At 39.7% G+C, this 14,992-nt stretch overlaps 1 protein-coding gene across 1 annotated transcript; it reads left to right on the top strand.

Moving 5' to 3' along the window:
* Positions 1-7,261: 7,261 nt before the first annotated feature.
* Positions 7,262-14,910, top strand: LOC146473386 (uncharacterized). The gene is made up of 3 exons (XM_085118620.1): positions 7,262-7,438; positions 9,367-10,039; positions 10,995-14,910. The coding sequence occupies exons 2-3, from the start codon at positions 9,376-9,378 to the stop codon at positions 12,812-12,814; spliced, it is 2,484 nt and encodes an 827-aa protein (XP_084974746.1). The 5' UTR covers positions 7,262-7,438; positions 9,367-9,375; the 3' UTR covers positions 12,815-14,910.
* The last annotated feature ends 82 nt before the right edge of the window (positions 14,911-14,992 follow it).

The following is a 14,992-nucleotide window of genomic DNA, read 5'->3' on the forward strand; positions in this document are numbered from 1 at the left end:
AATTGACATTTTGAGGACTTCGCGATGAGGCGAAAATTGAGTAAGTTTGAAGGTTTAAAATGCATCTTGGTATGTCAGGTATCGACTCGAGAGGAACATTGTGATAAAGCTTGGGTCTTTGTCTTTAATAATACGAAATAAAAAAATCTGGGCAATCGTGCACGCGCTGACGAAAACCAAAGTTAGCGAGGCTTCGGTAACATATTGCATAATTCGCAACAGTTGAGAAAATGCTATGTTGTAGCGACTATAGGTGAAAACATTGACCCAGGCTATCTTCAAATGGTCATTTTACCTCATATTGCATTTGTCTGTTTCTCTTTCTTGTTTAATAACCTGGTAGAAAAGGTCTGGACAAAAAAAAAGTGCGTAATCGGAAAATAAAATGTTTGCCAAATTCTGGTGCGAAATTTGCATAATGCAAATCTCCCAATAAATCTTTCTGCAAAGGAATCTGATTGGGAAGGTTTCGTTAAGAGACTATTTGACCGAAACACTCCATATAAAAGGAGTCAAAACAACGTTTAATAATACGATTTCAACCAATTATTGCCGAATCCGTTAACCTTTAAATTAATAGTGCCAAACTGATACTCGCTGTTGCGTTACCTGCGTCACGTCAGTAGCTGTCGATATGTCTTACAATATATTAAATGCCCACAAACCAACTTGTGCTGCGAAATTGCCATTTGCAACAACTAGAAAAAAGACCTTTATTTACTGGCATATGAATGGTTTTGATAAAAACAAAACGTTCACATGACACTTGAATCACGTTTAAAAGATACACGCTTGTCAAATGAGATGCGAAAGTTGGACATAGGGTTGGTCCAGGGTCGGTCAAAGTGAATATTTTTAATTAAATCAAGTTTGTTTACTAGAATGCTTTTTCAAATATATAGCTAGTCCAACCTTCTTCAAATAATAATCACCCAGAAGTGGGTCAGTCAAAGAAACTCTCTGTTCGTGTTGTTTGATACTGTACCTTCACAAGCGACTGAAAAACAATGTCAGCCGGCACGCCATATTTTAACGTAATTACTGGTATGAAATATCACACATGCACGGATACACGCTTCAAAACCTGTGTACCAATTTCCGTTTAACAAAAGAATATCTTAGTTTCTACCTACAGTCCATATTGGCTGTAGAGCATGCATTTATCTTTGACGAATGTCAACAACAGAAACACGGGTATCTCAATGACACTGTAGACACGCAATGTCTACTCCATACATTACAGGCAGCCGAAGCTCTATGACCTTTGTTTGACCTTTTTATTTTCATGCCACGATGAGTGTTACGCAATGGCGTAAATTATAAGGGTTTGTATGGGAATTTACGAACGAGTTTACCTTGTCTCCTTGATATCTTGCCAGGGTTTGTGTCCCATATTTTGGCCATTTCAGTACGATTCCAGTGGGTTTTCGGTTCGCTGAAAATTTTCCTCTCTATATACGGTATCCTACTATAGGTATATAGCCCCAAAATCGTGGTCACTTCGGTAGCAATAGCATTCTTTGAAATAAATTGCAACGTTAACAACGTGGTCATTATAAAACACGAGTCGCAAAGGAAGAACTGCGGACCACGGAATTGGGATAAAGTTGGTACTTGGATAGGAGGACTATGGACTATGGACTGACTGCACTCCCTACAGTTTACATTGGCTGTAGGGCATGTATTTATCTTTGTCGAATGTCAACAACAGAAACACGAGTATCTCAGTGATACGCAATGTCTACTGCATACATGTCTATGTACGACATCTACATGATTCACAGTGTACGTGGGCTCATTGGCTGATCACGATCCGATGATCGGATCATCAAACATCCTTTTGCGCATTTAATCACGCCAGTTTTCACCATATCGAACCCTGAGGTGAATGCTAAAAACTAAAATGACGGCTTTCTTCAGTGCGTATTAAAAATCCAGCTGTTTCACTGCGATAAAGCAAGATTTCATGTTTGCACTGTCGATCCTCACTATTTTATTCCCAGTCCTAAAACAATAAAGGGACAAAAACAACTACCGAAACTTGATTTGATACATCTTAAACTTACTGAGAATAAATACAGGAAAGATATGATTTTCAGACTTCAGTTCTCCTTTAAACTCAGTCCGTAGTCCGTAGTCCTCCACTTACCTTAGTTTCTCTTTTATACCCAGTCCGTGGTCCGCAGTCCTTTGTCCGCGACTCAGATTTTATACTGACTCCGTTGTTGACGTTCCAACGGAAACTATTGCTACTGAAGTGACCAACCTTTTGGGGACATATATAGCAGGATATAGAGCGAGGAAAATGTTCAGCAAACCTTTAAAACCCCACTGGAATCGTATTGAAATGGCCAAAATATGGCGCACAAACACTGGCAAGAGATCAAGGAGATAAGGTAAGCCATTTTTGTTCAATTTATGCTTTTTATTTTCGACTCCAAAACACGTTCGTAAATTCCCATACAAACCCTAATAATTTACGCCATTGCGTAACACTCATCGCGACATGAAAATACAAAGGTCAAACAAAGGTCATAGAGCTTCGGCTACCTGTAATGTATGCAGTAGACAGGGTCACTGAGATACCCGTGTTTCTGTTGTTGACATTCGACAAAGATAAATGCATGCCTTACAGCCAATGTGGACTGCAGGTAGATTATTATTTTGTTAAACGGAAATTGGCACACAGGTTTTGAAGCGTGTATCCGTGTATGTGTGAAATTTCATATCCGTATTAACGTTAAAATATGGCGTGCCGGCTAACATTGTTTTTCAGTCATTTACGAAGGTACAGTATCAAACAACACGAACAGAGAGGGGTTTTGTTTAATGACCCGCTTCTGGGTGATCATTATTTGGAAGGACACTGAAAAAGGTTGGACTGGCTATTTGAAAAAACATTCCAGTAAACAAACGACTCTGATTCATGTCTAACTTTCCCACTTAATGACAAGCGTGTATTCCAGTGTCATGTGAACGTCTTATTTTTATCAAAACTGCTCAAATGCCAGTAAATAAAGGTCTTTTTTCTAGTTGTTGTAAATGGCGGTTTCGCAGCACAAGTTGGTTTGTGGGCATCTTTTAAGGCCTTTTAAGACATATCGACAGCTAATGACGTGACGCAAGTAACGCAATAGCGAGTATCCGTTTGACAATATAATTTAAGGTTATAAAGATTCGACAATTATTTGTTGAAATCGTATTATTAAACGTTGTTTTGACTCCTTTTATATGGAGTGTTTCGGTCAAATAGTCTCTTAACGAAACCTTCCCAATCAGATTCCTTTGCAGAAAGATTTATTGGGAGATTTGCATTATGCAAATTTCGCACCAGAATTTGGCAAATATTTTCTTTTCCGATTACGTACGCACTTTTTTTTTGTCCAGACCTTTTCTACCAGGTTATTAAACAAGAAAGAGAAACAGACAAATGCAATATGAGGTAAAATGACCATTTGAAGATAGCCTGGGTCAATGTTTTCACCTAGTCGCCACAACATAGCATTTTCTCAACAGTTGCGAATTATGCAAATTTGTTAACGAAGCCTCGCTAGTTTTGGTTTTCGTCAGCGCGTGCATCGATTGCCCAGATTTTTTATTTCGTATTATTAAAGACAAAGACCCAAGCTTTATCACAATGTTCCTCTCGAGTCGATACCTGACATACCAAGATGCATTTTAAACCTTCAAACTTACTCAATTTTCGCCTCATCGCGAAGTCCTCAAAATGTCAATTTTTCAAAGAGCCATAAAACCCTTCAAAGTTCTACAAAAGTTTACATAGGTCCCATTGATAGAAAGTAGGTGAGTTATGCTCTTATTCAAAACCGACCTTGCTTTCTAGCGTTGCGTACTGTTTCAACACAAGCGCATTGAATTTGGCTAATTTTGAGTGAGATTTTAGCATAATCAATGAGGCAAAACCCGTTATTTCGTTTTCTTCAAAATTCTCGAAAACTAGAAATTTCCAGAACATTCAAATAATATTTTTGAAGATAGTTCCCCAAAAGTAAACTTCAGGCAAATTATCAGGAGTTTCGATTTTTCAAGCTTGGCCAGCGATTCTCGAAAGTTACAGTCAGGCACTCTTAAATCAGATTCGCCGGATATTTTGTACCAGGCTTTCAACTGCTGCAGGAGACGATGCCTCGATTTTTTTTCCCGCTGCCTTACGCTTAGTTTTGTGATAAAAAAGGAAAATCTTGCCCCTAATAATGGGTATCGCAAAAAAGCGACTGTAGATCTCGGGGCAACGTTTCCTAAAGGAATTTAAAGGCCACGTAGAAAAATGCGACACTGAATCAGCGAGAGGCAAATGTAGGATAAACATGGTCACGTGGTTATTACTGCAATTTGTCCGTGAACGCAACTCTAAGTCTGTGTGTTTATCAACACTGTTAGCATGGCCTGAGTATATGTTTTGTAAACTAAAGTTTACTCCAAAATTAAAATTTTATTGATTCATTCACTGTAATTCAATTTGGAGTTATTTTCTTTCTTATTATAGTCATAATTGACTTTAAAAAATGGTCGACTTCAGTGCTTTCTTCACTTTTCATCTTAGGGGGCACACAGTCTGAGTTAAGGAACCAGATAAGCGAATAATTTCTCTGTATCTCGTGCACTCTTGTTATTCAGACTTCAACTGATTAACGCAACAGCATTATACTCATATTCTATTCTGTTTCATATCTTAGCTGTAAACTATGTATAAGATGTCGGTCATATTCAAGCACGATTTGGCAAGTCACTTTAGTAGGTAATATCTTATAATTTCGTCTGTAGTTGTAGGCATACTTTTGTACAAGACAAGACACGAGTCATGAATGGCAGACTTAAAACATATATATATATATATATACCCTGTATAGCCACAATTTCAAGAGTGACCTATACATTTATAAAAAGATTTATTGCTTTAAAAAGCAACACTGCGTGGCTCAATCAAGAATAGCACGGCCCTTCTAGTCTCTGTTCGGCCTGCGTATAATTGTATAAATCACATTATAGAGTATCAGTATTCGCCTTGAACTGTACCTTTGCTGAATTTTTTCGCATAAACCGCAACTGTTTTGTATCCCGGGGTTTGTCAGTTTTAGAGTTTTACTCTGTCAAGATCATCTTGGTTACTGCAATTGTAATAGTGGGGTTTTTTGTGATCCATTCAATCTATAATTAGGTAATAGTTAGGCAATCAAAGTATTGGGAGTATTGTAAATGGTGTTAATATTGAAAGTAGAGTAGCTATTGTAAGTATTGTGAGTAGTATAATTGTTATTATGTAAGTATTGTAAGTACCGTAATTATCCTAAATAGTTTAGAAGTGTTTAGTATTGTAAATATTTTATTGTCGGTCGGCCATGTATAAGGCTAATAAAAATTGTTAAAAACGGATTTCAGTTACATAATTATTTTATTCTATTTCCATTCAAATAAATGCCGCAGGCTTTATTGTCAGTGCCGCTCTTTACTGTGATGTTTTTCCGAAGAAGAGCTGAGCTATGCTGACACGGTCTTTTGTAACAAAGAAATGACAGTGCTACCGCTATAATTCCGTTCAGGCCCCAGTTGTTCAAAGGCTGGCTAACTTTATCCGCGGGACAAGACACTATTCAGAGTCTAAATATACTTCACGTATAAACGTTGTCTAAGGTTTTCGTACACTCTCAAACTTAACCATGGTTAGAGTGTACACATTCGCTTGTAAAAGAGGAAACACTGAAATCTTTGCAAAGATTAAAACTTTCAGATAGTGACTTATCCACAGGATAACGTTATCCGGCCTTTGAACAACTGGAGGCAGATCTGATCGCACTTATGCATGTAGTCAAACTCAGCACTCAAGTAACGATAGTGCTGTTCCGTTTATCAATTCACTTCCGGACGGCGACTTATACCTGAGATACAACTTAGAAACAAACAAGGTGAGCGAGCTGACATGCAATTTAATAAGTGATTGGTTAATTAAATTAGTCAGATCTATTTTCTGCGCTGTTGGTTTTTAATTTCTCGGCCTTGTTTGCTGTAAACACCAGTTCACCTTCCCTCAATTTAGCCTGAATTTAAGAATTTCACTCTTTTGTTTTGGTTCTCTTTGATAAAATGTTTAAGCCGGCGACAAACCTGGAGGTTTTATACGCCGATCGCTGCGAATTTGATCGCCAGCGATTTTCGCCACCGATTGATGCGGACACACCAGGCGATTTTTTTCGATGTGGCACTTCAACCTTGTTCCCGGGCGGGGCATTTTGAAAAGTCGTGATAAAATCGCCCAACCTGATTACTTGAATTTACCGGCGATTTGCAGCGATGAGAGTAGAAAATCTCGGGAACGGGCACACTTGGCCAATGCCGGCCAATTTAATCGCCGATATCTGACATGCTAAATATCGGCGATTGTAAACACCGATCAGCGAAAATCGCAATCGCTGCACCGGGCACACCTGGCGGTGTATAAAATTGCCAGGTGTGTCGGCAGTTTTAGGCTCGAAACGTCAGTACTCGAATCTCTTTACGGTGGCCAATTTACCTTAAGTTATCAACTCTGTTTATAAACCAAACATTTGTTTCGACTCCCCACCTACGTAGCACCACAGTCTCTTTAGCAAGTAACCCCCTCAGGCGAAAAACGCATCATTTTTTGTGATCGTTTTCAGTCTAGGGTGGACGGTCAAAAACCTAGTATAAACACTAATGGCCGCAAGAAAGTCCTGTTTTGGAAAAAAAATTACTGTGCAACTTGTGCGAATGAACTCTGTACCTTGTAATCGGAATATACCGATAAAACGTGCTTGTAACATGAAACTCAATCTGACCTGACGACAGACAATAAACAACGAAACAGAAACCATGCTCGTGATGGGAATTAAAAATTTTAAGCGTCCCTCAAAATAAAACCAAAACTGTGTGATTCAAAACGCATTACCGTGAACGTAGCCTCAAAGCCCAAAAATCTTAAAAATAGTGTTGTTAATTTGATAACAATGATACGTTGGAAACTGATTTCGTTTTGCTAGACCGGCGTATCAGGCCAGACCCCGGGCTATACCGGCCAGTCTGTAAATCGATTGTGTCATTTTGAAGGGATGGCGCTACAAAATCTTGAAAAATAATCACTCCGAAAATGATACGCGCTATGGATATGGCTAGAAGTCACCGTACAGATCACCACCATTAATGACCAAGAAGCATTCCACCATGTATTCATGTATGACATGTATGGGCTACAAATTGAAAGACTGTGTGCTGAGAGTCTGGAAACCAGATTGAATGGAAATGTCAACGAGGTACTGGGACGGAATAACGCAACATACTTCCTGTTCGATATACCCTGTTCGCCTGTGTGTTCATTTGATTCGTGTGGTGGGTTTCAATTCAATGCGAGAGCTGTTTACATGCAGTACGCGTACGTCCATCGCTCAAGATTGTGACATTACAGGTTTGTTTCATAGCTGGGTTATCTTAATTTCATTCCTTAAAGTAACAGCCCGTGAACAGCATTCACGAGGAACAGAGCAAACATTCATGATATTCGTTCCTTGACTGTGCAATGTCAATACTCCAAAGAATACTCATCATCATTTTATTGGCATCAGTTGTTTTTGTTGACTTGAGTGTCTTCTGTTGAAGATGAAAAAAGGACGAGATGTACAAGTACGTGGTACGCTGCTATCAAACCTAGCAGAAGGTCAGCGAGCAAGATCAGACAGCCCTTCGCATTCGTTGTTTTTACGTCGAGTGTTAAATGATTTTCAAACTAGTCAAGGCGCTAAACCAAATCCTTTGATTTAAGTACTAATTGAATTTGCGTATTTTGGGTTATCTCTTTTCGTCTTTTCGAGGCCCTTTTGAAGACAGAATACGTTGCAAAATAAGAACTGTCTGCACGTCTGTAAATGCAACTTGCCACCCGGTGACATCGCGTGACCAACCTCAGTAACGCAATTGAAAAGCAATTTGCTGCTATCTGGGATAACGTTGAAAATGACAATGAATTTTTGGCAAAATGAGTTGTGACCACATAACGAACAAAGTGAATTTCAAATCTCCAGAGAAAGTACTTTCGTATAAATCGAACTAAGGATGATCATTGTACTTTTGATCAGGGAGAGGGAGAAATTTTTTTCTCGGTCTGAATTCTTTACAAATAGATGCCTTGTTCGAATTTCTTCCAAGAACTTTCTTTGCTTGGTTTTTCTTCGCACAGTTCTTTCCCTACAAAAGCTTAATGGCAAAAGCAAATAGCAAATAATAGCAAATACAAAAGCAAATATTTGTTATATAAGCGTATGCCCCAATGCAAATTCTCATTATACCTGAAGAAGGCTGGTTTAGCCAGCCGAAATATAGTAACCTTTAAAACGTAATTCTACGTTGTATCGGTCTCTGCTTCTTTTATCATTTATATTTGTTAAACCGATCAGATCAACAATTGATCCAACGTATACCAGCAGGATTATCGTCCACGGTTGCTGCTTAGACTTTACTCTTAATGGAATACTTTGTTTTGGTATTTGTCTAGCCCTCCAACCTTAAAAATACAATGGTCTGTCCAACTGACTGAGTATCTTTGTGTAGCAACTTGTAGCTGATTTTGGAAGTTGTTAAGGCAAATTGATCTTTGGTGATCATTTCCTTTTAATTCTCATCACCTGTATTTTTGATACAATCTCGTACCCAGAGTTCTCAGGCTTTTTGCTCAGCAGTTGGTCGCCACTGAGGAGAGACTTTGGGAATTTTTGGATTGGCTGCACTGTAACGGCTTGCATTGTTTTACCGCGAAATCCTGTGGTAATAAAATTCCAGTTCCCCAGAGTCTCTCCTAGTAACTAACCGCTGGCCAAAGAGCCTGAGGACTCTGGGTACAAGATTGGTGGTGATATTATAAGGAGAAGTTAGATGTTGTTTGACATTGAGGTAGACTCAGGGTAGCAGTCTCTTCAAGTCTTCTAATTTACAGTGTGCATCAGCACGCATATTTGGTTTTGCATAATTTCTACATTCCCACTCAAATGGGAGGGAAACAGGGCGACTTCTCGCAGTTGTGAAACGAAATCTTTTTGAAGATGCATATCTTAGTCATACTTTTCATACACAGTTACATACATAGACCCCATGCAAAAATGGCCGATATTTTAACATTCTTTTGTTTGCGTTCAAATTAGCCCTAATAACCTCTCTTTTGAGTTCAAAAATCAAAAGAAAATTTTACCTTGAACAAGACTTGTCAGGGTAATTTGAATGCAGACAAAAGAATATAAAAATCTGTGGGCCATTTTGCCTAAGGTCTATACATGCTTGTAATATTCACCAAGCTTAGAACATAACATCTCATTTCTTTCACAAAATCTCTTTGTATTCCAAAAGGAACCCATCATGGCTTACGCAGCTCCAACAGTTGCATCAACCAAGGGCACGACAAACTACTCCCGTCTCTGTCGTCTGCTGGTAGACGTTTCAACCCAGGCCCTCAGAGACACATTTGATAACATCTGTTCTCCATCAAGCTTGCACACAGTGTTGTCAGCAAACAAAGCCACCTTACAGAGTCTCAGAGCAAAAAGGATTATCAACCCGATACAGTGGGGGAAACTCTTTCCTCCCATCCCAACTACTGTGTCATCCAGGGACTTTGATACGACGCTGTTGATGGTTTTGCTAAGAAACTTATGTGGTTTAGTTCCTCCGCTGTCTGGCTGGGATACATTACCTGATGCAGCGGATTTGAATCTTGAAGCTGATATCGCTCGTATTAAGCATTTTAGAAACACTGTTTATGCCCATGCTGAGAACGCGTCAGTGGATGACGCCACGTTCAATATCTACTGGCGAGACATTCGAGACACTTTGGTGAGGTTAGGCGGTGATACTTACGGAGCCGCTGTAGACAGTCTCAAGGTTGAATGCATGGATCCACAAGTCCAAGGTCACTACCAAGGGCTGCTCAGCCAATGGAAAAAAGACGAGGACAACATGAAAGAACAGCTGAGTGAAATCATGAAGAAGTTGGATGCTTTGGCAACTTCAAAAGAAAATACTGGTAAGAATGTTGTGTGAAAATACACTACAAGCTGTTCTTTTTTTCTCTTGATAGCAGAAGCGTGGCGCGCGCGCGCGAGCGAAAATGGCCGTTCTACGGGATCTAAAGACAAAGGATTAGAAGAGAATTATCCCTGAACCTTAATTTCTCTCCGTACGTGGGCGATCTTCGCGCGTTAGCTATCAGTCTCATGTTTCTTGTTTTCCTCAGCTCAACGGGAGAGCTGCTACCGACTTTATAAAATCATACGCTACAAATGCATTTTTGCTGACATCTGGGATTATTCACTATCAATATTGTAATAATGTGATCATGTTCTCGCCTTTTTTCGTTGAGGGGGAAGGTTTGGGTCCAACTGGAAATCATTTACAGCTCAGTACTAGTCTCCCTCTCCTTATGAAAAAATGAAAGGTCCCTCGTGCTTTGTGGAAAGAAGAATTTCCCCCTCTATGACGTGGAATAAGTAGACTACGAGCAGTAAAGCGACCGAACGCGAGCGCGCGCGAATATTGTTTCCCGCGTGGTTTACTCGCTTTACTGTCCCGTACGAAAATAAATGAGAAAAATAAGCCACTTCTTCCGGGTGGTCACATGGCAATATCAAAGGGTTACGAGACAAGCGATACTGCTTGAAGGTATTGATACTTTACAATCACCTCCTAGTATCGATGATATCTAGACCTTATTATGATCTGTAGACTCATTTTTACCGTCTGTTGAACTATTTTGTCAACTATAGCAAGGTAGAAAGGACCGGATGCTTCCCCCAATGTCTGTTGAGGGAAACGAATTACCTGTAACAGTAAAAACCAAGTGGCTTCTTATGTGAAAGTTCTTAAGTTTAAAAGGAACTCATCATGTCACAAACAACATTCATAGCTTTGCTATGTACTAGTGCCAGTCGCTGGTGAATATATCCAGTAAAACAGGACATTTTGTGATCTTGTGTTTAAAGGTGAAAAGGAAAAGAACAAGGTAGTGGCGCACCAAATTCCCTTCCCTACCACGATGTGTAAAGAAAACTACCACGAGAGTGAAGCACTTCAGTACTACTGTGTAGAATGTCAGGTTCCTATCTGTCACAGGTGCGGACAAACGCGCCACAATCAGCACCGAAAAGTCGATATGCAACATGCGGCTGAAGACGCAAAAATACGTAGAAGGAGAGTCATCGAGAAAGCCAAGATACGAATTGTTGTTGTCGAGGCTCAAGGGAAGGAGCAAACAAGATTGATCGAAAGCAGCAAACAGGAAATAGAAGACACTCTGACTAAGGTGACTGAAACTACGGAGAGGCTTATTGAACGCCTGAGGGAACATGAAACAGCGATGAAAATGAAGCTTATTGATATTTACAAAGAACAGCAAAACGAGCACACCAAACGACTGGAAGACGTCCGATTATACGTCACTCAACTGAAGGCCTCAATTGAACATGACGAGAGTATCTTGCAACAATGTACCAGCCTTGAAATTCTTCAAGCCAAAAATGCCGCTTTTAGCCTCCAAGAAGAAGTTCTGGATGATCAGGAAATTAAAATTTTCAGACCGCAACATGTTAATTATGTTTTGAACCAGGGTGCTTCGAACATTTCAAGACCTTTGGTTCCGGGTCACATTGTTGCTAGTCACACGGATCCTTCAAAATCTGTTGCTGAAGGAAAAGGTTTGAGAGAAGCAGAATTAGAGGTACAAACTAACTTTCAAGTTACAACACGAGATTCAGACGGAAACCAATTTTATGATGAAGCTGACCAAGTAACCGTGAAAATCTGCAGTCCAACAGGAGAAGACAAGAGTGAGGAAATTCAGGATATAGAAGATCGTAAAGATGGTAGTTACACAGTGCGCTATAAAATACATAGTGTCGAATTATATCAAGTTAGAATTGAGGTGAACGGGAGGCCGCTGAACGGTAGTCCCTGGAGTGTTCAAGTGACTCCTCATTGCTACAAAATCGCGTTTCGATCATTTGGGGAAGGGCCATCCGTCTTTGTCTTTCCGTGGAGCGTTGCAGTGAACGCGAGGACAGGTCAGATTGCTGTAGCTGGTTATAATAATAAACGGATTCAGTTATTCAACAAGCAGTGGAAATACCTTAAGACGATAGGAGGAGGTGGATTTCGGAATACATTGGACATTGGTCATCCGATGTCAGTGGCCTTTTTAAGGAATGATGACGTCATATTCACTCGTGAAGAGATTGCGCACGAAGAGCAGATGTCCGTCTTTACCGCGCATGGTCAGTTTATTAAAAGCTTCAGTGATCACGTTGTTCGTCCACTAAGTGTCTTTGTGAAATCTGACGGTGCACGTGATGGTCAGGTGATCGTCAGTGACGTAGGCGACAAGAAAATCAAGGTCCTCTCCCCAGACGGGAAAGATTTGCTGCAGAGCTTTAGCCCTCCAGAATGTGGTGAGACCGCCGAATTCATCTTTTATCACAACGGCAGGTTTTTTGCGTCCTATCAGAGAGAAGATTGTGTTAAAGTATACAGCGATGAAGGAAAATTCCTGCACGACATCGGAAGCTCCGGATATGGCGATGGACAGATGATCAGTCCGGTTGGATTGGCTGTGGACAATTACAATCAACTTATTGTTTGTGACACTGGTAATCAACGGGTGCAAGTGTTCACATTGGATGGAACATATCTTTACTCCATCACTGAAGAAATCGTCGAAAGTCCCTGGTTTGTTGCCGTTTCTAGGAACGGTGACATGTTGATCACTGATGTTACAGTGGCCAAGCATTGTATTTCTGTTTTCAGTTGAAATGAAATATAGACTCTACTTTAGGTGTCGGTGTGGCCGAGTGGTCAGGGTCCAGGTCTTGACCCCAGTCCCTCTGTGATCATAAGCTGGGTCATTTTTGTATCGACAGAGATCGATTTACATCGGCTTTGAAATTCTCCTTGGAACAGTCTGATCCGTTTACCAGAGACACTTTGCCTTCCTTTTATTATCAGCCTAATGATGGATGGGCCGGAGTTTTGAAAATGTGTTGGACTGTCAGAAACATTTCCTGAATCGGGCCGATTTAAATTTGTCTAGCCCCCTCCCCCTTAATAATTTAATTGCCTGTCCATCTGATTTATCTTGGTGGTTTACTTTGTTTCAATTTTAAAAATTCTGACAGCTGATTTAGAAGAAGTTGTTAAGACATTAGACCATTTCCGAGTTGCTTTGAACCTCATTATGAAAGCGAGGTTAAGTGCAAAGTTTTTGTTACAAAAATTAGTTTTCATTCATGTGCAAACAAAACTAATTTTCATATGAAAAGTTTTGCACTTAGCCTCGCTTTCATAGTGAGGTTCACAGCATCTCGGAAATGGCCTATTAATCTTTTGTGATCATTGTCTGTATTATTTTCGTGTCCCGTATGTTTGATCACATGGTAATTCTGCAAGGAGAAATTAGACGCCGATCAATATTGTGGAAGACTGTAAGTAGTTTCTTTTTTCGCCTAATGTACAAATGATTGACACTTTGTACCTGTGTGGCACAAATCAGAAAAACAAACCGTAGCGTGAACTTAACGAACTTAAGGACGGCGCCTACTAATACAGAAGTATTTTTGCGCAGTTTATGCCTATGCGGGAAAAGCAGATCTTAGCAATGGCTATTGGAATTCAGAAAGAACATTTAGGGTAACCATGTATTTTTTAGAGATAATTAGGCAACAACAATTTTAAAAAGTGGTAAAGTACAAACTCCCAATGTATGGCATTTTTTCCAAATTGAAGCTTTATTAGGGAGTTTAAGAAACGAGGACGGCAACGGTAACGAGAACGCCACAAAACAATGGGCTTAATGAGCAACAACAATCGCTTTGCACGTGCATTTTACATTTTGGTACATTTCTTTATCGTCCTCTGCAAAACAACAACGTGAAATGACCAAATTTTAGGTTTTCTCGAGAACGGGAGCGTATGACCCAAAATCTTCTTTATTTTTCCTTACTTTGACGTCGTTCATACTAATTTAGTTCTTGGAGAGTCCGCCAGCATTTTCCAAGTTAAACAAATTTAAATGATTGCGAAAGAGTTACAAAAACGAGAAATTATATTTTTAAATGACGTTCTCGTTACCGTTTCCGTCCTAGTTTCTTAAACTCCCTATTATCTCTGAAAAATGCACGGTTACCCCCAATTTTCTTTTTGGATACCAAGAGCACTTGCTAATTCTGCTTTCTCCGTTTAGTTTTAAACCGCGCAAGAATATCCCTATAGAGTGTTTTCACATGACGTCACGGCGGCCATGTTGGTGTCCCAAAACAAAGAAATGGCGGCCATGTTCGTGTCCCAAACTAAACCTCTGGGAATTGAACTCTATTTTTATGCAAATACTTTCTTTTGTTACAGTAAACCAATATGGCCGGTAGTCACGTGAATGAAAACACTCTATACAGTAGAACTCCGGTAACTCGAACTCGGATAACTCGAACTCCCCCGCTAACTTGAATTGAGTCTCAATTCCCTTGAATTTGACCCAACTTTTCAGTCATTTTTACTCGGATAACTCGAAAACCCCGCTAACTAGAACTAAATTTCGTTTCCCTTGATCAAAATTTACCCCGATAACTCGAATTTCTGGTTCTTATAACTCGCCACGGATGCCCATTGAGATATCCCATTAGTTTTTCTTATCGTGTGATCGAATTCAACACTAGAACAAAGACTGGACGACGCAAAAGGGAACATAAATTGAGTGTATTAAATAAACTAAGTTACATTCACAGCATTGCATTGTCGTAAGAATGCATAATCGTTACAGTTGTTACAAAATGTTTTAGTTTCTCGTGAAATAAGTTTAATTTGCACTGTATTGTATACCGAAGTGCTGAAAATCAATAAACTATTAATTATTAACCTGGAAAATTGGATATTTTAAACGACCCCGATAACTCGAAACCCCGCCAACTCGAACAGTTTTTTGTTTCCCTTCAGACTT

Source organism: Pavona decussata, unplaced genomic scaffold (genome assembly GCF_977016875.1).
Source record: "Pavona decussata unplaced genomic scaffold, jaPavDecu1.1 SCAFFOLD_94, whole genome shotgun sequence".
Taxonomy (NCBI): domain Eukaryota; kingdom Metazoa; phylum Cnidaria; class Anthozoa; order Scleractinia; family Agariciidae; genus Pavona; species Pavona decussata.